At 53.4% G+C, this 23,346-nt stretch overlaps 1 protein-coding gene across 1 annotated transcript in view; it reads left to right on the forward strand.

The window, feature by feature from the left end:
- MYH11 (myosin heavy chain 11) overlaps window positions 1–23,346 on the forward strand; it is a 109,539-nt gene that overhangs the window by 68,621 nt on the left and 17,572 nt on the right. Inside the window, exons 10-27 of the mRNA XM_039233549.1 lie at window positions 595–690; window positions 2,828–2,946; window positions 4,077–4,229; window positions 4,634–4,807; window positions 6,224–6,397; window positions 8,007–8,121; window positions 9,818–10,011; window positions 10,934–11,055; window positions 11,163–11,232; window positions 11,393–11,553; window positions 12,898–13,006; window positions 15,353–15,484; window positions 15,582–15,788; window positions 16,742–16,879; window positions 17,730–17,853; window positions 18,308–18,479; window positions 19,980–20,192; window positions 21,856–22,000. Coding sequence (XP_039089480.1) covers window positions 595–690; window positions 2,828–2,946; window positions 4,077–4,229; window positions 4,634–4,807; window positions 6,224–6,397; window positions 8,007–8,121; window positions 9,818–10,011; window positions 10,934–11,055; window positions 11,163–11,232; window positions 11,393–11,553; window positions 12,898–13,006; window positions 15,353–15,484; window positions 15,582–15,788; window positions 16,742–16,879; window positions 17,730–17,853; window positions 18,308–18,479; window positions 19,980–20,192; window positions 21,856–22,000 — 2,618 coding nt within the window. The remainder of the gene's footprint in view (window positions 1–594; window positions 691–2,827; window positions 2,947–4,076; window positions 4,230–4,633; window positions 4,808–6,223; window positions 6,398–8,006; window positions 8,122–9,817; window positions 10,012–10,933; window positions 11,056–11,162; window positions 11,233–11,392; window positions 11,554–12,897; window positions 13,007–15,352; window positions 15,485–15,581; window positions 15,789–16,741; window positions 16,880–17,729; window positions 17,854–18,307; window positions 18,480–19,979; window positions 20,193–21,855; window positions 22,001–23,346) is intronic.

Consider the following 23,346-nt stretch of genomic DNA (forward strand, 5'->3'; position numbering starts at 1 on the left):
GGACTCACATAGTTACATTCTTGTTTGCATTTGGTGTCTTTTGTTCAGCATTTGTGTTTGTGAGATACAACAGTTTTGTTGTTTGTGGTGGTAACTCATTCATTCTCCTTGCTGTATAGTGAGGGTTGACACATTTTCTGTAAAGGGTCACATAAGTAAATACTTGAGCATTTATGGGCTATTTGGTCTCTGTTGCAACTGCTCAACTCTGCCCTTGGCGCATCAGACAGCTATTGACAGTATGTAAATGAATGATTATGGCTGTGTTCCAATAAAACTTTATTGACAACAGCAGACAGTGGGCCAGAGTTGGTCCATCGGCTGTAGTGTGCCAGCCCCTGCTTCACAGTATTCCTTTCAGCACAAGGTTTTCAGCAAGCATCTGAACATATTCCGCTACCCCCAGCCACATTCTCTATCCTGTTAGCAGGGTATTAGATTAGTTTGCCTTTTTCCTAGACTTAGGAGCTTAGAACTGTGTCTTCTTGCGAGAAAGATGTAGGTTGGCTCCTCAATAACTTTTAGACTCTAAACCTCCAGAGCTCATTGGTATTGAGGTCTGTGCCTTATCTGCTCTTCTCTCCTCACCCCTAGCCATACTGAGGGTGGTGTCGTCCGTGCTGCAGCTTGGAAATATTGTCTTCAAGAAGGAAAGAAATACGGACCAAGCCTCCATGCCGGATAACACAGGTGCTTGCTGCCTTTTCTCAGTAACTGACAATGGCTGTGACGGGCAAGAGGGTCAGGTGAAGCCTTTGATTGTTTTTTTGGATGAGGGGATTATTGACAAGAGCTAAACTAAGTTGTTTTCCCTGACTTCTGTCTTTTTGGGACTTTTTACTGCTGAAGATCCTACAGCTGGAAGTTCCTGAATCAGAGTGTGGGGGAGGGAAGCTAGTAGTTTTAGATCACACAGGATCCTTAGGGACCATCGGATCTAAAATCCCGTTTTGTTAATTTGGTCAAACAAATATTTTTGAGCATGCACCACACTCCAGGTCCTGGGACTCATCGGCAAACTAGACAGGAACAGCCCCCTTCCCCACGGCATGTACGTTCTTGTGAGAAGACAGACCCCAAGTTTCTCTGCAATTAGAGTTAAATATAAGATGCCCAGTTAAACGCGAGTTTCAAATCCACAACCAACATTTTTTATTATAAAATCTATCATTCTATAATATATTGTATGTTCTATGCGATATTTGGGACCTAACTATAATTTTTAAATGCTGGTTGTTTCTCCGAAATAAAGGTTTAACTCAGCATCCTGTATTTTTTTTCTCAGTCCCCCACCTGCAAATACTTGCAGCGTTTTGTGCTAGGGAAAGTTGCTTGCTTATCCCCTGTTTGTTGGTGGCTGAGCCCAAAGGATAGCAAGTTCCTGGCTTGTCTACTTGTTGTGTGAACACGCCCCACACGGACTGTATACTGTGTTGCTTTTGCAAGCCCACCGGGGTTTCCTCTTCATCGACCTGCCAGTAGTTTGCAATGTGGGTGAATGGATGAATGAACAGATGATGGATGGATGGATGAATAGATGGATAAACGGATGGATGGATGGATGGATGGATGAAAATATGGATGCAATGTTGCAAGTTAAAGTTCTCCTCTCACCCAGGAGGCAACTTCAGGGAAAGACAAACCAAAACAAAAAAAAAACAAAAAAAACCACACCTCGCAAAGAGAGAGGGAAAAAAAGATCCTAAAACCACACTGTATATCATCCATCACACATAGGGAAGCCATCGGACAACGGTAGCCGTCACGTTAAGGGAACAGTAATGATTGTGGTTTTATTTTGAGGACAAGTTTTAAGATGCAGAAATACATTAATATTAAAAAAAAAGAAATACATTAATATAACAAGAATCCACTGTCCAGAATTGGCATTTGTGAATATGTTGTAATACTACCTTGTCATTAAAATGAAACAATGTAGCTGACCTTGACAGCCCATTCTCCTCCTTGTCTCCTGGCAACCACAACTGTTACTTTGTCCCCTTCCGATTGTATTTAATGCTTTCACACACACATATCTAAACCATATATAGTGTCGCTTCCTGAGTGTGACTTTAATGTACATAAGGGACTGCACCCAGGACACATCATTCTGCAACTTGTTTTTCTCTCTGCTCACCCTTGTCCCCATCAGGGTTTCTCAACAGTAGCGCCCCCTAGTGTGACAATCAAAAATATCTCCAGACATTGCCAAATGTCCCCTGGGGGCAAAATCATCCCCAGCTGAGAGTGTCCTTCCTTTTAACTGCTATTTGGTATTCATGGTACATTTGTTCACTCCCATATTAATGGGAATTTAAGTTGTTTCTGGTATTTTCCACCACACATAAGGATGCAACGTGTATCTTGCCATAGTGAGACACATTTCTTGATAGATGACCATATGCCAGTCACTTTACACGCCTTTCCCTCATTTAATATCGTCGACAACCCAACAGGGTACCAAATGGGTGTCTCTTTATGAGCTGAAAAAAGCAAGACTCTAGGAAGTTAAATAACTTTTCCAAAGTCACATGGCTAGGAAGTGGAGAGGAGGCAAGGACTTGAACCTAGAACTGTCTGACCCTAAGCCCCCACTTGGGGCATGCCCCCATCCCACCCCATCATTGCCTCTTAGCAAAACACTGGGGACGAGGTCACTGATGACAGCAGTTTTCAGGACTCTTTCAGGCTATGTTCACTACATCATGCTCCATTTCTCAAAAAATATCCGTTGCATACACAGATCACAAATATCCCAGGTGAGGTGCCTTCTTTCCTAAGCCTTCTCTTTGGTGATACACTTAATATGTTTTTTATCTCCATCCAGCTGCTCAGAAAGTTTGCCACCTCATGGGAATTAATGTGACAGATTTCACCAGATCTATCCTGACCCCACGTATCAAGGTTGGGCGGGATGTGGTACAGAAAGCGCAGACAAAGGAACAGGTAATGATGCACTTGCTGTTTGTTTTTTGCATGTGACATTTAGTCCTGACCTTGTCATTTATTTCTGGAGACTCTTCCATTCATCTGTTCATCTTCCATCTATCCATTCACCTATCCGTGCTTCCTTCCATCCATCCATCCATCTGTTCATTCATCCATTCACCCATCCATGCATCCAGCTGTTTATCTATACATCCATGCATGCATGCATCCATCCATCCATCTGTTTATCCATCCGTTTATCCATCCATCCATCCCTCCATCCATTCATTCATCCATTCACCCATCCATTTATCCATCCATGCATCCATATTTTCATCCATCCATCCATCCATCCATCCGTTTATCCATCTATTCATCCATCCTTCCATCATCTGTTCATTCATCCATTCACCCATCCATGCATCCATCTGTTCACCCATCCGTCCATCCATCCATCCATCCATCCATACATACATACATACATCCCTCCATCCATACATCCCTTATCCGTTCACTCATCCATTCACCCATCCATTTATCCATTCATTCACCCATCCATGCATCCATCTGTTCATCTATACATCCATCCATCCAACCATCCATCTGTTCATTCATCCATGCATCCGTCTATCCATCTAACCATCCATCTATCGATCTTTTTATCCATCTCTCCATCACTTTATATTTCATCCATCCGGTACTAGAATACTCAGAGTCCCATGTCAGCTTTTGAGGATCCAATACTGAACAAGAGCAGCAGAGCACCTCACTCATCATCTCATCCTGATCTCTTAGTCGGACATCCAAAGTCAGAGCTAAAAGATCTATTTTTGGAGATGACTGTGTATCCTTTCTCGAGGCAGAACTGACTACTCTAAATGGCCCCTGGGATGGAACAGGGTAGAGCCTGCTCTTCTGACAGGAAGTATTTAATTTTCCACACAGTCATTCCTTAGGTCTGACCGCTCTGTTCTTACTGCCACTTTTCTACTAGTTGTTGAGATGGCGTAATTTCTTTTTCTGTTGTTGCTTATTTTTAAAGAACTGATTATGGGTAGGAGAGGAATAAAAAATTGGAGCTGCCAGCCAGGCTCGTATGGCAGGACAGCCCACTGGACATAAACATGCTTCCTCGCTTCCCCCCACAGGCAGACTTTGCCGTAGAGGCTCTGGCCAAGGCCACCTACGAACGCCTCTTCCGCTGGATACTCAGCCGTGTGAACAAAGCCCTGGACAAGACCCACCGGCAGGGGGCTTCGTTCTTGGGGATCCTGGACATCGCTGGATTCGAGATCTTTGAGGTACAGCCTGTGGGGTCAGGACAGCCATGGTTCTGGCTCTTCCGGAGGAAGATTCCCCTTGGGGAAGTCATGATTTTGGAAAAGGGCTGGCAGATGCCCACCTAGGGTGGGAGGCTGACTAGGAGAGGTTAGATCCTTGAAGGGATGTACTGGTCTGTGGAGGTGAGAAGGCCAGAGCTACAGCGGGGTCCAGCAGGCAAGACTCGATCCCTTCCATCTCTCGCTCTCTCTTCCGTCCTTTGCCATGAACTCTAGGCAGCCCTGGCTGGGGCTAAGCCCTCGCCGGGCTCTGAAATGGCAGCCGGGCTCTTGTAGGAAGGGTGTAAGGTGCTGGGCAGAGCTCCCCTGGGCCCCATGTCCTCTGACCAAGATGCCCCCCCCACCGCCCTGTGTCACGTGTCCAGGTGAACTCCTTCGAGCAGCTGTGCATCAACTACACCAACGAGAAGCTGCAGCAGCTCTTCAACCACACGATGTTCATCCTGGAGCAGGAGGAATACCAGCGCGAGGGCATCGAGTGGAACTTCATTGACTTCGGGCTCGACCTGCAGCCCTGCATCGAGCTCATCGAGCGGCCGGTGAGGCCCCGCGTCACCCTCGCATGCATGTGTGGCCTCGTGCGGTGGCGTGTGGACCCCGCCCTTGCCCCGCGTGTGCGCGGCCCCCCCTCCCCCCACCAAGTCCCTGTGAGCTCCAGCACGCTTTCCCTTAGCCCACATTTTACCGTCCGAGGTATTTTCTGTTTTTATTTCCCTCTACTCCCCTCCCCTCCCTCCCTTCACCTCAACTCCCCCTTCCCTTCCTCCCCTCCCTCCTACCTCACTTTACCTCAACTCCCCTCCCTTCATTTAAATTCCCCTCCCCTCCACTCCCTTCCCTTCCCTCCCCCTTCACCTCTACTCCCCTTCCTTCTCAACTCCCATCCCTTTCCTTTCCTCTCCTCCCTCCCTTCACCTGCACTCCCCTCCCCTCCACTCCCTTCCCCTCCCTTCCCCTCCCTTCCCTCCCCTTCCTTCCCTTCCCCTTTCCTACCTTCCCCTTCCCTCCCCTCCCCTCTTTCCCCCCTCCTCCATTGCCCCTCCCCTCCCCTTTCCCCCTCCTTCCCCTTCTCCCCTGTCTCTCACTCATTCATTCCCAAAGGCAGGGGTCCTTTATTTTAACTTCTAGGAGTTATTATGCATCCCTAACTCCTAGAACCACACTCACAGTAGGTGCCCAGTGAGTCACTGTTGAATGACTGTTTACTGAGCACCTACTCTGTGCTGGACCCCCTCCTAGGGGCCGGGGATGTAACCATGAACGAGGTGGACACAGTCTGCCCTGCCCTTCCTGAAGGAGCAGACCGAGAAACCAAAGCCGCTAAAAGGTCTCCGATAAGGCCCATGCGGAGAATGATTTAAGGAGGCCTGCTTTGGACAGAGCAGTGAAGAAATAGTTCTCAGGGTCCCTGGCTAGCTCGGTTGGTGGAGCCTGTGACTCTTGATCTCTGGGGTCATGAGTTCAAGCCCCAAGTTGGGTGCAAAGCTAACATTAAAAAAAAAGAAAAGAAAAGAAATAGTTCTCTGATCCGAGTCTAAATGGTAAAGACCATTTCTAGCAAAGCAAATGGCGTGTGCACATTTAGCTGTGCTCCTGGCAGGTCTCGGCCACAGAGAAGAGCTTTCTTTATTCAAAGGAACCCTGAAGTGACTTTATATGCAAAGCATCGAAATCGAGCCTGAAACCTTTGTGCTGTTTTGTGTGCTGTCCACTAGGAGGCGGCATTGCACACGTTCTGTTGGGGCCTGCCCTTTGGTCCCCAGTGAGGTCCACTGACCACAGAGTAATTTGAGGATAGATTTATAGGCGTGGGAGGCATAGATTCATCTCTATATGTAGGCAGATACGGTCATAGAGCTGGGCGCTGCCTCTGGCGCGTTTCGGGGGTCGGCCCTTTCCTGCAAGCCCGAGGCTTGGACACCCTCGGCGTGACCCCACCTCCTTTCTGCTCACAGAACAACCCCCCGGGTGTTCTGGCCCTGCTGGATGAGGAGTGCTGGTTCCCCAAAGCCACAGACACGTCCTTCGTGGAGAAGCTGTGCACGGAGCAGGGCAACCACCCCAAGTTCCAGAAGCCCAAGCAGCTCAAGGACAAGACAGAGTTCTCCATCATCCACTATGCCGGGAAGGTACCAGCTCGCTCTGTCCCCGGGGGGCCAGGCAGGGCGTCCCAGTGGGAGCAGCCTGGGAATGGCAGAGCCCAAAGCTCAATCCAAGCGAGTCCTAGGTGTGACTTGTCTGAGCATCTGTAAGGGCTTTATGTTCAAAGGTACGCTTGTATCTATTCTAACCTCTATAACCTATTCCAACCAAGGTGGCCAGGTCATTCTTTCTTGTGTAGACTCTGAATCCTTCCTGCTCCAACTTAAACTCCACAGGAAGGGCCAGCTGGGTTGGGATGGCCAATCAACACACTTTTCACACACTTCCAACGGAAGGCTCCCGTATCACAGCCTTGAGTTTGCCATCGCCAGCCTGTGCCGTCCAGGGAAATATGTGATGATTGTCTCCCCCTCCCTTCTTCTTTTCTCCTTCTTTCTCTTCCCCTTCCATTTCCTCTTCCTCTTCCCCTCCCCTCTGCCTCTTTCTCCCCCTCTCCCCCCGCCCCTACTTCTCTCTTCCTCCTCCTCCCTCACAATGATGATCATCAGGTGATAGCTGTAAATATACAGGACTTTCCCCATGGCTCCTTGGGGTCCTAGATAGTGTGGAAAAGACCCAGCTTAGTGAGGCTTGCAGGATCTGAGTAGTTTATTCTCTCTCCAGTACCCCCTCCCTGTCCCCACATGCAAACAGCCAATGCCCTATACCAGGGATTGGCAAACCACGGCCCATGTGCCAGATCTGACCCACAGCCTGTGTTTGTAAATAAAGTTTTATTGGCACACAGCCACATTCGTGTATTTACAAAAAGTCTTTGGCTGCTTCTGACATTATGTGACAAAGACATTGTGGACAGCAAAGCTGAAAATATTTACCATTTGGGCCTTTGACCAACAAAGTTTGCCGACTCCTACCTTATACTCAAGAGTATACATTCCCTTAAGGACACAGAGTAACACTTTTCTTTTCACTACTTTCCAAGTGGTATTTTTTTAGTTCCCTCTCTTGATCAGGCTTGGCTGTCACCATAACAACCCACATCCCATGATAACCCGCCAGAGTCGTTTTACAAGCTCTTTCCATTTCATAGTCACAATAATAGAATTAAGGGTTTGGCCACTGTCCGTGTTCAAGTTAGGAATTTAAAATTTTTGATATTTCCTTTTTTTTCCTCTATCGCCATATGTCAGAATCTCCAAGTTACCAAAATTACATTTATCAAGATAGGAAATGAGGTCCTCAAACATAATTTAATTGTTGCCAAGGCTTCTCCACGTGAGAGAAGATCTTTGGGTGTGAGTAGGAGTGTCATCAGCACCTGTGGGAGCTCACAGACTTCCTACCAGGCTCTGCAGGAAGGAAGCTGCCAGAAGCTTACTAAGAGAAGGCAAGGATAGAGATGAGGCCTTCTCAGCAGTGGCTCTCATTGGCTGATGCTCCACAAGGCACAGAACCCTTTAAAATACTGATCCGTCAGTCTCTTCATTGGTGTTGGTGGAGTCCCATCATGGCGGCTGCTAATGCCACATCCTCTCTGACGTTGGAGGATCTGGGAGGGAAACAGGAAGCTGTGGGCCCTGCCCTTAGTTTGTAACTGAGGCAGAAGCACCTGACCCGTGGGGGTGATCCTTGCAGGTGGACTACAATGCCAGTGCCTGGCTGACCAAGAACATGGACCCGCTGAATGACAACGTGATCTCCCTCCTCAATGCCTCCTCGGACAAGTTTGTGGCTGACCTGTGGAAGGATGGTGAGGCCCTGCCTACCGGCGCTGGAGGCCTGGACACAAAGTCCTCCACCGCCTTGTGGCTGCCCCTGGTCCCCACACCTCCTCCCAGGGTGGGTGGGCCTCTGTGGGTGGGGAGAGGCCAATGTGAGCAGGTGTCTGCAATGACTTGTTGACGCAGTGAGCCACTTCCTGAGTGGTGACCCCTGACCCCTCGATCCCACACCTGGACCCCAGCGAGAAGGTCTTAAATCAAGGCACAGGCTGTAACGGAGGAAACAGTAGGGTAGTGCAGCGGGCGGGGGGGCTCCCATCTGGAGTCAGAAAGACACTAATCTTGTCTCTGCCCCGCACTCACTGTGTGATCTTGGCCAAGTCTCTCAACGTCATTAAGCTTTAGTGTCCTCTTGAGTGAAACCAGGAAGATAACAATAGTCCCCAACTCTCCTAGGATTATTGTGAGGGTAGAATTAGATCGGGGGCTTGAGCTTGAGCATGTATCAGGATCTCCAGGGCGACTTGTCACAACTCACACTGCTGGGCTGTACCCCGGGAGGTTCTGATTCACCAGGTCTAGGTGGGTCCTGAGGGTTTGCATTTCTAACAAGCATCTACATTCTACTGCTGATGCTCTGGGCACCACACTTTGGTTGACTCTGAGAACCAGCGAAGAGATAATCCATGCGAAGGGTTGAGCACCTGCCAGGCCCACAGGAAAGACTCAGTGCATGCCCTCTTGCAGCAGACAGGACTTTATTACATGGAGCCTACCTGAGTACAAGGAACAGAAATGGGGCACCTTAATGCCAGTGGAGTTGAACTGAACCACCATCAACCAATTGAATTTAACTGTCGTCTATAGATGGCTTCATCCAGCAATGGACGGATACACGTGCTTCTCAAGCTCACGTGGAATGTCCACCAAGATAGACCACATTCGGGGCCATAAAACACACCTTCATGAATCTAAAAGAATAGAAAGCATACAATGTCTGCCCTTGGACCATCATAGACCCAAAGTAGAAATCAGTAAGAGAAAGGTAGCTGGAAAATCCCCATACACGTGGCGATTAGACGAGATGCTTCTAAGTAACACATGACTCAAAGCAGAAATTTCTTGTGTGTTACTTAGTTTTCTTAAGAGAGATTTAAAAATATTTTGAACTAAATAGAAATGAAAACACAACTTACCAAAAGGCACAGGGTCTTTATTTTGTTCATGGCTATATCCATGAGGCCTGGCACATAGTAGGCTCTCAATAAATATTTGTTGGTAGATGATGGACTGAAGGCAGGCAGGGAGGGGTAAGTGCTCTCCATGCCTTATTCACTTATCCCCGCCCTGTAAAGTAGATGCTGTTACTACCCCCACTTTGTAGAAGGAGAAACTGAGGCACAAAATGGCACCAGGCCAAGGCAGTGGCCAGAGCAGGATTTATTCCCGGGTCTCTGTGACAAGACCAGAGAGAATTTGGGCTTTCAGGGGCTTTCAGGATTTCCCAAATAGACAATACATAGAAACCAATCCTCTGCACACCTCCCTTCACCTATTGCTTGAGGAGGGGTGTTGGTGGCAGAGGAAAGAATGAGTGGGGGGTTGCTCACAAAGAGGGAGCAGAGGACTTGGGGTCTCCACCCTCTGGTCTCTGGCTTGTTGTGGGGGGGGTTGAGGGCCCCTGGGTGGGCCAGAGGCTGACACCAACATTGATGTGCCCCACAGTGGACCGCATCGTGGGCCTGGACCAGATGGCCAAGATGACAGAGAGCTCCATGCCCAGCGCCTCTAAGACCAAGAAGGGCATGTTCCGCACGGTGGGGCAGCTGTACAAGGAGCAGCTGGGGAAGTTGATGACCACGTTGCGTAACACCACGCCCAACTTCGTGCGCTGCATCATCCCCAACCACGAGAAGAGGGTGAGGCCAGCTTCCCAGCTCCCTGGGGGGGCCAGAGTGTCTTCCCCGGGGCCATCGCCCGGCGGCTTTGGGAAAGAGAGAAGCAGACCAGGCGAGAGGGGCGGGCGGAAAGCCTCACTCCACACCCCAAGGGCTCCATCTGACAGGGTGGGAGGTTGTCTGAATTTGGTACCCGTTGCACATCGGGGAGGCAAAGGGGAGCAAGGGAACGGAAGGGCCTTTCAGCCCTGGAGCTGCTGACCAGGGCATCAAATCACTCACGCGTCCATTAGTCCAGTTGATATTGGCTGAGCTGCACCTGCGGGGGTACTGGGGCTACGGTGATGGATAAACGTAGTCCCTGCCTGTGGGTTCGCATTGTAATCTAGCGCAGGGGCACCCGTGTCCCCCAGGGGACCTTTGGCCACATTCGAAGACATCGCCGGTTGCCATAACTGGGAGGGAGCTGCTTTTCGCATGCAGCGCGTAGCAGCCGGGGAGGGGTGCTCTTAAACCCTCTGCTGCACCAGGCGGCCCTCACCGAGGGAAAGGCAGAGACCGATCCAGCCCAAGATGTCAGCAGTGCTGATGTTGTGGGAGACCCAGTGGGGGAGAGAGACCCATGAGCTGCTATCACAGTGTCACACGGTGAATTATGAGAGCACCACGTAGCTGAGGTTTCCACTCCAGCCTCACAGGCTCAGAGAAAGCTGCCTGGGGAAGGGGAAGGAGGAGGCATCGCCTTGCGGAGGGGAAGGCAGAGTGGGGAAGGCATCCGAGGCAGAGGGACCAGTAGAAACGAAGATGTGGGTTGAGAAACGAAGGGTCCAGGCCGGGAAACACTAGGTGGGTCATTGTTCCATGTTGACATGTGATGGTGTGAGGCAGGGATTGGGGAGAGACGGGGGTGAATCACTGGGCACGGGCCTCTCTGCCCTCACAGTCCGGCAAGCTGGACGCATTCCTGGTGTTGGAGCAGCTGCGCTGCAACGGGGTGTTGGAAGGCATCCGCATCTGCCGTCAGGGCTTCCCCAACAGGATCGTCTTCCAGGAGTTCCGCCAGCGGTGAGTCCGCCGGGCCGGGCACAGAGCGGGTAGGGGTGCAGGGGCAGGGTGAGCCAGGCCAGCCGGAGGGGAGGCTTGGGTCAGCGACTTCTGCCCTGTGTCCGCAGCTACGAGATCCTGGCTGCCAACGCCATTCCCAAAGGCTTCATGGACGGGAAGCAGGCCTGCATTCTCATGGTGAGCCCGCCCCAGCCCCGCCCGGAAATCCGAGGCCAGACCTCTGGCCCCTGGTGGCACCGCCAGGAGCTTGTGGGGGCGGGGCCCTCCTTAATGCGCCTAACGTTGGCCCCATGTCCCTGCTGCGAATGGGAACACCTGTTCCCCTCTCCTTCCCCAGATCAAAGCCCTGGAACTTGACCCCAACTTGTACAGAATCGGGCAGAGCAAAATCTTCTTCCGCACGGGGGTCCTGGCCCACCTGGAGGAGGAACGAGACTTGAAGATCACGGACGTCATCATGGCTTTCCAGGCCATGTGTCGCGGCTACCTGGCCAGAAAGTGAGGACCCCCGTGCTCTAGGGCCTCGCGGCAAACAGCCCAGAGACACACTCCCAGGGGAGTTCTCTGGGACAGAGTCGGAGAATACTCACTCCTGCCCCACAGGGTTGTCAGTGAGGAGTCCACCAAGTGTCGCATGAAGAGGGCTAGAACAGGGCTGGGTATCATGTGAGAAGTGTGAGAATGTGGTAAAGAATCCCAGGAAACACTTGGGCTGTATCCGTAGCCCCATGTCCAAAAGGGAATCCTGAGGCAGAGTCTTGGAAGATTGGAGGCCCCTTCTGATTTGTGAAGCCTGGGGTCTGCGTGAGGGTTGGGGTTCCTCGAGGAAGGTCACATCCCAGAGAAGACAGCAGGGCGGGCGGAGTGGCTCCCCATCCAGGGCGTGTGGACCATGAGGTATGGACCACGCTTGCATCTGCAGAGCCCCGTCGCGTTTGGCCGATTCATTGCCAAGTGGACCCAAGACAGTCAAGGCCAGATCTGGGGAGTTCATAGTCCAGGGACAGACCTACGTTGTTAAATTTGATAACTAAATTCTCCAATGCCGCCCCTCCCACCCTCACTCACCGGACCAGTTTTATTCTTCAAGTTCACCCATGTTCCAGGATGGCGGCCAAGCAGGGGAAAGAGGAGGGAGCTCCCGGTGCTGTGGTTTTGCAGAGCCAGCAGCCCTTAAATGGGAGCAGCACAGGCTCTGTGTCGGATGTGAGGTCCCTAAAATGCACCTGAAGGCAAGAGTAGGTTTGCCAGACACTCAGCTTTGGGGAAGAAGACACAGCACAGTCGGAGATGTGTAGGAATGGCGTTCCTCTGTGTAGTTGGGATCACTGTTCTGAGTGCAGTCCATCTGGTGAGCTGGGGGTTTCCTGGCCCACCGAGGAGAAGGGCTCTGGCCCCCAGAGTAGCTCAGTGGTCTGTGTCCAGACGACATGCATGTGCTGATGCTCAGAGCTTCCTGAAGAATTTGAGTTGGAGGGGGCGCCCGGGGGTCTCAGTCGGTTGAGCGTCCAACTTTGACTCAGGTCATGGTCTCACCGTTCAAGGGTCCGAGCGCCACGTTGGGCTCTCTGCTGTCCCTGCAGAGCCCACTTTGGATCCTCTGTCCCCCTCTCTCTCTGCCCCTTCCCGGCTCTCACTCTCTCTTGTCTCTCTTAAACATTAAAAAAAAAAAAAACCTGAGTTGGAGAGAATGGGGGTGTCCCCTCCTGAGTCACAAAGTCACATGCCCAACAGGTGCATCTTGCCTTCAGGGTGCTGTGGGACCGGGTCCCATGGACGCCATGGGGAGGTGGGTGCCGGCCCCCTTAGGACTCCTCACGGCGCTCCCTTCCCCGTCCCCAGGGCCTTCGCCAAGCGGCAGCAACAGCTGACGGCCATGAAGGTGATTCAGAGGAACTGCGCGGCCTACCTCAAACTGAGAAATTGGCAGTGGTGGAGGCTCTTCACCAAAGTGAGTGCCCTGGGACCCGCACCCCTGGGGACCCTCAGCCCGGGCTCTGCCCTCCAGCCACTCCCAAAGCTGGACTGTCACCAGTCAACAGCCCGCATGCGCCTGAGGGCTCAGAATCCAGTCTTGCCTGTTAGCGGTTCTCCGGGCCTGCCCAGGCCCCCCTCTTCAGCACATGGGTCGTACATGACCTTGAATGACCCTGACGGTGATCTCCAGAGCATTTCCATCACCATCGCCACAGGGACCCCTCCAGTTGCTCACTTACGACCACACCCACTTCCCCACTCATCTGTTCATTACCGTAATTATGCTGTTTCAAGAACGTTACATGACTGGAGTCCTACAGCCTCTCATCGTGGGGACTGGCTTTTTCACAAAGCACCCTTCCCCAGACACGCCCACGGGTTGCTGGGGTTTCCACTGCGGGCTTCTCCGGGGGCAAAACCTGCTCGTGAAGGGTCACTCTCCGTCACGAACCATTGCGCCAAGTCGTGTTCTGTTGTGACAGACAGAGTTCCTCTCACGTGCCCTCGAGTGTGAGAACTGGCCCACAGCTTTCTTGTCTTGCAAAGATCGATCGAGCTCCCTGTGTGTGCCAGGCACGTGCAAGGTGCCGGGGAGACAGCGGGGCACAGATGTGGGCCCTGGTCTCATGAATGTTCAAGTGGAGGGGGCGAGCAGACGGGGAGCAGCAGCACAGAAATAAGTACCTAATGGCCGACTGATCACAAGGGGGATGAGTCTGCCTAGGGAAGAGCAGGGAGGAGAAGCTGCTTCTTGGAAAGCTTCATATCCTCACTGCGTGGACTTCTGAAAAACGGCCCTAGGGAAGCCATCTGAAATAGAAGCAGGAATTCAGGGCATTCGCTGTGGCCTTACTAAATAGCAAAACATCAGGCCACCCAGGTGGCTCGGTCAGTTAAGCATCTGATTCTTGGATTCAGCACCAGCCGCACTCTCACAGTTTTGTGGGTTCAAGTCCCACGTCAGGCTCTGTGCTGAGAGTGCAGGGCCTGCTTGGGACTCGCTCTCTCTCTCTCCCCACCCCTCCCTGACTCATGGTGTCTCTGTCTCTCCCAAAATAAATAAATTTTAAAAAGAAACTTTAAAATAGCAAAATGCCAATGCCCAGCCCCAGCAGACTCATTAATTCGATGGGATATTTTTAAACTCTTAAAAATGGTGCCTATCTAAAAACCTTCAACAAAGTAGGGTTAGAGGGAACATACCTCAACATGAAAAGGCCTTATGTGAAAAACCCACCGTGACCATCAGGCTCCATGGGGAAAACCTGAGAGCTTTTCCCTTCAGGTCAGGAATAAGACAGGGGTGTCCTCAGTCACCACTCTTTTTTTTTTTTATGTTTATTTTTGAGAGAGAGAGACAGAGCTCAAGCAGGGGAGGGGCAGAGAGAGGGGGAGACGCAGAATCTCAGTCAGGCTTTGGGCTCTGAGCCGTCAGCACAGAGCCCAACGTGGGGCTCGAACTCATGAACTGTGAGATCATGACCTGAACCGAAGTCGGATGCTCAACCGACTGAGCCACCCAGGCACCCTGCCACTTTTTTAAAAAATGTTGATGTATTTTTGAGAGAGAAAGAGTGCACACCAGCAGGGGAGGTGTAGAAAGAGAGGGAGACCCAGAATCCCACGCAGGCTCCGCGCTGTCAGTGCAGACCCCTACATGGGGCTCGACCCCACAAACTGTGAGATCATGACCTGAGCCGAAATCAAGAGTCGGACATTAACCGACTAAGCCTCCCAGGCGCCTCTCACCACGTGTGTTGGACAAAAATGACAGCTATCAAAACACAAAGTTGTCAGGGTGATAGAGCAACATGGAATAACGACCATAATAGTACTAACCTTACAGTTTAAAGTAATGGAAGCAGCATACAAACTTGGGCAGCACGATCGCGGCTGCATTTTTTAAACACAGAGGAGAAAGGCTGCCGGGAAATGCCGACGACGCCCGTAACGACCTTGACGGGGAGGTAGAATGGGGGAGATTTTTTGTCCCCTTTTCTCCTTGGAAGGAAACATGCGGATTCGTCAGCAGTAATTCTCTCCCTGGGAAGGGGCTAAATGGGAGAAGGGGAACTTTGCCCTTGACACTTGGCGCCTTTTTCGGTTGCTCTCGTTTATGGTTTGTCAACCTCGGCACCGGCGGTATTTGGGGATGGACCGACCTCTCCCCCCTGGGTGCCGGTAGCTTCTCCCGGAATTGCCAGGTGTCCCCCCGGGCGGTGCCTGACGGGGTAGACCTGAGCTGGTGGAGAAGCCCTGATCTGAGTTCTCAGGGGAGCCTGTGCCCTGGACGCCACTAACGTCTGACGGGGCGTCGCAGGTGAAGCCCCTGCTGCAGGTGACGCGGCAGGAGGAAGAGATGCAGGCCAAGGAGGATGAGCTGCAGAAGACCAAGGAGCTGCAGAAGAAGGCAGAGAGCGAGCTCAGGGAGCTGGAGCAGAAGCACACCCAGGTAGTGGGCCGGGCGTGCGGCTGGGGCCGCGGCTGGCGGGTGTGCGGGACATGCCCCGGCGGGGCTCAGCGGCCGCCTGCCTCCCCCCTGCGTGCAGCTGGCCGAGGAGAAGAACGTGCTTCAGGAGCAGCTGCAGGCAGAGACGGAGCTGTACGCCGAGGCCGAGGAGATGCGGGTCCGCCTGGCCGCTAAGAAGCAGGAGCTGGAGGAGATACTGCACGAGATGGAGGCCCGCCTGGAGGAGGAGGAGGACCGGGGCCAGCAGCTGCAGGCCGAGAAGAAGAAGATGGCCCAGCAGATGCTGGTAAGGCCCTGTGGCGGCCGCGCGCGGCGGCTGCCGCACGGCTTGGCCTTCGCCGCCTGTGAGCCGCGCGCGGTCCTGTGTGTCCCCGTGGGACAGGTATGGGGACTGAGGGCTGGAGAGGAATGGCGGTTTGCCCCGGGCCACCCGGCCGGGGTGGGGACTTGAACACAGGTCTCCCGGAGAGCCAGCTCCGTTCTGCCCTGCGCTCCGCGCGTCAGAACCTTGTCATACGCCCGCCCGCGCGAGGGGCAGTTGCGTTTGTTAGCTGTTGCTGCGACAAAGCCCCCCACATCGTGGCAGCCATTGCGTTACGGGGTCAGGAGTCCGAGAGTGGCCCAGCCGGGGGTTCTGGCTTACAGAAGGAGGTGAGCCCCGCCCGGGCTGGAGGGCCCCCCGTCCCCGTGGCTCGCTCCCGCGGCTGTCGGCAAGAAGCTTTCCTTCCTCGCTGGGGGGCTTCTCCTTGAGGCCGCTGGAGGGTCCCCACTATGCAGTGGCCGGCTCCCCGCCTCCAAGGGGTGCATCCAGAGAGGGAAGAGGGGAGGCGGCGGCCGCGGTGCCTCTTAGAGCCTAATCTCCGTAGCTTACGTTCTGTGGCTTCTTCCGGATTTTATCCGTTAGAAGCACTTATCCAAGACCAGCCCCACTACCTAAGCGCAGCGCACACTGAGGGGAGAGCAGTCAGCCCGCACCTCCTGAAGGGAAGACTGCCAGAGACTTTGTGGACATAGTTCGAAACCTCCACAGTATCTACTCTTCCCATTCAATGGATGGGGAAAACCGAGGCCCCACGAAGCCAAGTGGTTTCCCAAAACTTTCATTTCCAGTAAAAGGAGACCACAGAGCACGGGGGCGAGGGGGCCCAGCCTCTCGTGTGGGTCAGTCCCCAGAGCGCCCAGAAAGGGATTCCGTGGCGAACGAGGCTGTGATTTTTTTTTTCCCCTTCCCCCACAAAGGACCTGGAAGAGCAGCTGGAGGAGGAGGAAGCAGCGAGGCAGAAGTTACAGCTCGAGAAGGTCACGGCCGAGGCCAAGATCAAGAAACTCGAGGACGATATTCTGGTCATGGATGATCAGAACAATAAGCTGTCCAAAGTGAGTAGCGGCCGGCGTCTGCAATGAACACGGCGGGCTCTGCGGTGGGGGCTCCAGACACGTGTCCCTCCTGGCCGAATACCAGGGGCTGGAGGCCGGGCCAGTGGGAGGTGGCCTCTGACTGCCGTCCAGATACAGGCGGGCCCTGGACAGGGTCCCCGGAGGTCCCACCAGCACCGGGACTGCCACGGGCAGCTCTCAGAAACTCAGTGCCAGCAGGGGCCCCCCTAGTTGTGCGAAGTCAGCCACGTGTGCCTGAGATGTGGGGGCCTCCCCCTCATTCTCGCGGACGGCTTCCAGGTAGTGACAGGCTCTCCCGGTTTGCCTGGGACTCAGGGCTTCCTGGGAGGTGGGACTTTTCAGCACCCAACTGGAGAAGTCCCCGTGTAAACTGGAATGCATAGGTCACCCCTACCCCCCAGCACTAGGGGATGGAAATAAGGTATTCAGGGAAGGCTTCCTGGGGGAAGTGGCATCGAAGTGGGAACCTGACAAATGAAGAGTGGGTGGAAGGGGGGGGGGAGTGGGGGGACAGCTCAACAGATGGTCCTATCTATGCAAAGGCCCTGTGGCAGAGAGCAGCTGACATGTGCTCATAAGGGAAGAGAGTGCGCCTGCCCAGAACATGAAGTAGGAGGGGAGAGGTCGCACGGGATGAGAAGTGACCGGGTTATAGGGAGTTACCGTTAAGGAACTTCTCCCTATCATTTTAAAACCTAAGCCGGCACTTGGTGTTCGTGTGGGGTTCCTGCCAACTGCTGATCTGGAAATTACTAAAAGCGAAAGGCAGATCCTGGAGAAGCGGAAGAAAAAAAAAGCTCCCGACATTTCTCTTTCTTTTCCCAAAAAGGAGCGAAAACTCCTCGAAGAGAGGATTAGTGACTTAACAACAAATCTCGCGGAAGAGGAGGAAAAGGCCAAGAACCTTACCAAGCTAAAAAACAAGCACGAATCTATGATTTCAGAACTGGAAGGTAAACCAGCGACCCCAGACAGGGGTTCAAATGGACGTGGGAAAGCTGGGAAAATCGGCGAGCAGAGCTGCGCGTGTCGCATTGTTAACGGGGAGGTACAACCCTCCCCAGGCTCCCAGGCCAATCCGCCAGTCATAAGAAGGGTGCTTTTCTTTTTTTATTTTATTTTATTTTTATTTATTTATTTTTTTAATTTTTTTTTAATTTTTTACAAATAGTTTATTGTCAACTTGGTTTCCAAGGAAGGGTGCTTTTCATCATCAGCACTGGCTTTCTTCCCGTGAGAGAGGGGCCTGGGCCTCGACAGTCGCCCGTAGGGCCGGGTGCGGGCGTGCACGGGTGTGTGTGTGTGCGCGTGCGTGCGTGTTCGCGAGCTGCCCGAGCAGAAAGGCTTGTCCTCCGGGCGCCTCTCCGGTAGCTTCCGCGTCCTGAGGGGCCCCTGGCTTTGTCACAGTGCGGCTAAGGAAGGAGGAGAAGAACCGGCAAGAGCTAGAGAAGCTGAAGAGGAAGCTGGAGGGTGAGGCCAGCGACTTCCACGAGCAGATCGTGGACCTTCAGGCACAGATCGCCGAGCTCAAAATGCAGCTGGCCAAGAAGGAGGAGGAGCTGCAGGCGGCCCTGAGCAGGTGGCCCACGGCGGGGGCGCATCCTGGTGTCTTGTGTGTTGCCTCCTCCTCCAGGCAGGCCTCCGTCCTCCTGGGCGCCTGCCGTGCTTGCGCTTTCAGAATGATGCTGCTGACTTTCTTCTCTTCCTGCCAAACCCACCCTCTCTCTGTGTGTCCCTCCTCCCGCCGTGTCTGCCTCTCGGACGTCCAGGACTTTCTCTCTGCAGGAGCCACGGGGTCCCATCCACTGGCGTGTCAGGCACCAGGTGCCTGAGGCCTGGATGAGCCCCCGCTTCTGAGGGTCCTTTCCGTGAATGCTCGTCTCCCCCCCCCCGCCCCTGCTTTTGCCCACCGCTCTCCTCCCGCCCCCAGGCTGCAGCACCCCAGAGCCTGCCAGTCCTTTGACACGTGTGACCACCCCGTTCCCTGTTGGTGCTTCTCCCGGCTCCTGGCCGGCTCCGTGCCCCCCCCCCCCCCCCCCCCGCCGGGCAGCTCATAGCAACAACTGAGGGTGACTTTCCTGACCGCCGTGTGCTGAGCTCTTCCCAGACGGGACTTCCTCACGCACCCGGCCCGCGGGCCGCTGTGACCTCCACTGAGCAGGAAGCTGGGCCTCGGGGAGGTGAAGGAGCGTGTGCTTGTCACACGGTCTGTCAGAGGCCGAGCTGGGATGGAAGCCCCAGAACTTTCCGACTGACGCCCCCGCCAGCTTGCTCTCTTCCAGCGTGGGCTGCGGGAGGCGCCAGGGCGATGAACTGCAAACTTGGCCTGGGGCATAAGCCCGTGCCGGCTTGTGCAGGAAAGGCCAGCTGCCTTAGCCTGGTGCTCGGAGCCCCCCTCGCCCCCGACCGCCCTGTACAGCCTGAGCCCAGCCGCCCACGTAGCTTTCTCTCTCAACTGCTCCCCATTCCCCGGCTCAGTACGATCTCGCCTCCCCCTGCCCTGCGGAATCTTGCCTCTGTGCCCTCTGTCATGCTGTTCCCTTTCCATCCGTCACGGCAGCACGAGAGCCGGCTCCACGATGTGTCAGGAGGTCGTCACGCGCTCCCGCCCAATTGGACAATGCTTCTCACGTCCCACCTTGACCCACGATTGCTGCCTCCCCCACACGGGGGGCCCTGGTTTTAACACCTCCCCAAGCAGCACCCGGCCACGTGCTTTCCGTGCAGCAGGCCCCCAGCCACTGTTAGAGCAGAGCAGAGGAGGAAAACAAGTAGTTGCCAGGGAGAAATAATTGTCCGGTGTTCACAAAGCATCTGTTAAGCGCCTGCTGTATACTAGGCACCTTGCTAGTCTGAGGCCGTGCTCTGCATGCATTCTCTCTCTCTCTCTCTCTCTCTCACACACACACACACACACACACGCAGCACGCACACGCACACACACACAGTGTGTGTTTTGACATCAGACAAGTCCTCATCTGCAAGCAGTCCGAGCTGGCAGGAGGGGGTCCTCTGTGGCTCAGGGACACGGCCCGTGTGGGATCTCAGGGGCTTGACCATGGCCATGTGTCGCCCGCAGGCTCGACGACGAGATTGCTCAGAAGAACAATGCTCTGAAGAAGATCCGCGAGCTGGAGAGTCACATCTCAGACCTGCAGGAGGACCTGGACTCGGAGCGGGCCGCCAGAAACAAGGCCGAGAAGCAGAAGCGGGACCTGGGGGAGGAGCTGGAGGCGCTCAAGACGGAGCTGGAGGACACGCTGGACAGCACGGCCACGCAGCAGGAGCTCAGGTGGGGCCCCCCCCAACTCCCAGCATGCATCAGGCGGCCGGTGGGAAAGGGCGAGCCCTGAATGACAGGGTTCCTCGGGCCCTTCGGTTACCACCTTGGACTTTTTATTTTTAATCAGTTTATGTATTTTGAGGGAGAGTGTGCAAGCAGGGGAGGGGCAGAGAGAAACAGGGAGAGGGAGAGAGAATCCCAAGCAGGCTCTGCACTCTGAGTTGTGGAGCCCGATGCGGGTCTCCTACTCACGAGCTGGGAGATCATGAGCTGAGCCAAAATCAAGAGTCGGAAGCTCCACCAACTGAGCCACCCAGCTGCCCCCGTGATACTTTTTATTTCTTAATATTTTTATTTATTTCTAGGAGAGAGAGAGAGAGAGAGAGAGAGACAGTATGAGCAGGGGAGGGTCAGAGAGAGAGGGAGACAGACTGCGAAACAGGCTCCAGGCTCTGAGCTGGCAGTCAGCACAGAGCCTGACGCGGGGCTCGAACCCACGAACCGCGAGATCGTGACCTAAGCAAAAGTCGGACGCTTAACTGACTAAGCCACCCAGGCGCCCCAGCTTTTTAAAATAACGTTTGTTGGATTGGTCTTTAAGATTTGCTGCAGGCTAACAGACACCAGCAATGAAAGAAACACCACAAAACAAACAAACCCACAACAAACACAGGTCACCTGCTAGATAATGAATGCTGAGTTCAGTGAACGTAGGTCACTTATTCATTCAACAAACATACAGATGCATTGAGTGCTTCCTGCATTAGGTGCCGTGGTAACTGTGAGGTGGATTTCCCGCACTTGCGGTTTTGTGCCACATCCCTCACCTGGGCCTAAAAGCCAGCAGTTCTCTGCCCCCTTCCCACCTGGCCAACGTTACAGAAAAGCCCTCGGTGCAGTTTTCAAACACACGGGCTCAAAGCCAGATCATTCAAGTTCAGATTCTGGTTCTGTCACACAGTGGACGTACCAACATGGGCTAAGGCTCTCTTACCTTAGATTTCTCATCTGTAAATTGGGAAAATTAATATATCTGCCTCTAAGGGTCACTCTGAAGATAACTGAGATGATGTCTGATGTCTATGAAGAACTTAGGTCAGGGGTGCCTGGGGGGCTCAGGTGGTTGAGCGTCCGACTTCAGCTCAGGTCACCATCTTGTGGTTCACGAGTTCGAGCCTTGTGTCGGGCTCTGTGCTGACAGCTCAGAGCCTGGAACCTGCTTCCAATTCTGTGTCTCCCTCTCTCTCTGCCCCTCCCCTGCTCACACTCTCCTTCTCTTTCTCAGAAATAAACAAACATTAAAAAAAAGAGAGAGAGCCTAGGTCAAGGCCTGGCATATAGTAAGTAAGCTCAATAAATAAGAGCCAATATTAATATTTGAGGAACATTTTGCAATTCACAGATGTTCTTTCAACATGATATTGAGTATTTTGTGTATTTATTTGCTGGCCTTGAGAGTTTCTGGGCGGGTAACATGCTCTTTACCTTGCAGCTGAGGAAATGCCAGGTCCAGAGAGGTTAGGTGACTCAGTCAAGGCCACACAGCCAGGAGGGCCGATGGTGGAGAATTCAGCTCTGGGTCCTGGGAGAGCTCTCGTTCCTTTGCTCAGCACTGTCGGAGGTGAGCCCCAGTCTCCACCTGACTGCCAGCCGCTGTGTTTTTCCCGCCCAGGGCCAAGAGGGAGCAAGAGGTGACGGTGCTGAAGAAGGCCCTGGACGAGGAGACGCGGTCGCACGAGGCGCAGGTGCAGGAGATGAGGCAGAAGCACACGCAGGCGGTGGAGGAGCTCACCGAGCAGCTGGAGCAGTTCAAGCGGGTGAGCTGTGGCGTGTGCGTGTGCGTGTGCCCGTGTGACAACTCACAGGAGCGCGTATGCCGCCCGCTTCACATAACCGCGCATCAGGGTCTGTGCTAAGACAAGTAGCAAGCCACACAAGAGCCTCATGACGGTGGTGGCAGCCGTGCCTGTAACCCTGAATCCTTGCATCACAGATGACGTAGGTACTGCTGCGCCCATTTTACACAAGGGGAAACTGAGGTCAAGACTGTCTGGAGGTGGGAACACCCAAGGCACTCCGTCAATTAAGCATCCGACTTCGGCTCAGGTCATGATCTCACAGCTGTGAGTTCAAGACCCGCGTTGGGCTCTGTGCTGACAGCTCAGAGCCTGGAACCTGCTTCTTCTCTTTCGCTCTCTGCCCCTCCCCCACGCATGCTCTGTCTCAAAAATAAACATTAAAAAAAAAGTGTCTAGAGGTGATGAGACTTGCCCACGGTCACACAGCTAGTGACAGAGCCATGATGTGAGCCCAGGCAGTGAGGCTGATACCACCTCTTACCCTCTCCAGGGCAGGGTCCACCATATCCCCCCCCTCCCCCACCTCCCCAAGCAACAGTTTAGAAAAACTTCTGGATCACTTAAGATGGAGAACATCCTTTTTATCTTTTAAAAAAATTTTTAATGTTTTTTTATTCATATCTGAGAGAGAGAGAGAGAGAGAGAGAGAGAGTGAGCAGGGGAGAGTCAGAGAGAGAGGGAGATACAGAATTGGAAGCAGACTCCAGGCTCTGAGCTGTCAGCACAGAGCCCGACACAGGGCTCAAACCCATGAACCGTGAGATCACGACCTGAGCCGAAGTCGGAAGCTTAACCGACTGAGCCACCCAGGTGCCCCTAGATCTTAATTCCTCTGCCGACTGGAGGAAAGCAGCCCGCTCTCCAGCAGTTTGAGAATGACTGGATTTAATCATTCTTTTTATCTCGTGCTTGGCTCTTTGGGGTGTGTGGGGTTCAAGGCAGTTAGATACCTCTAGTCTGAATGCATTACACCCAAAACTTCCTCTCTCTAGGGAGAATTTCCTTTTGTTTCCTTCCCCGGGGTGAGCTTTTTTAGCTTGTGACATCCGGATGGTGTCCCTGAAGATCTGAGTTACATCACCCTCAGCACTATGGCTTCCCCAATCCCTGCAAGTTCTAGATACCCCTACTCTCCCCCCCACCCCCCCCGGCAGCTAGACTAAATGGGCAAAGTATTACCTAAACATTGTTGGGAGCTTGTGTTTGTTTCTCTCACCAGCCAAGGGGACCAGTCTTCCCTGAGCTGGTTTACTGAGCACCTTTGCGCCTCTTCTATGAGAATCTCAGATTTTCTTGTACAAGAA

The sequence above is a fragment of the Hyaena hyaena genome, unplaced genomic scaffold (genome assembly GCF_003009895.1).
Source record: "Hyaena hyaena isolate Hyena2069 unplaced genomic scaffold, ASM300989v1 scaffold_76, whole genome shotgun sequence".
NCBI classification, from domain to species: domain Eukaryota; kingdom Metazoa; phylum Chordata; class Mammalia; order Carnivora; family Hyaenidae; genus Hyaena; species Hyaena hyaena.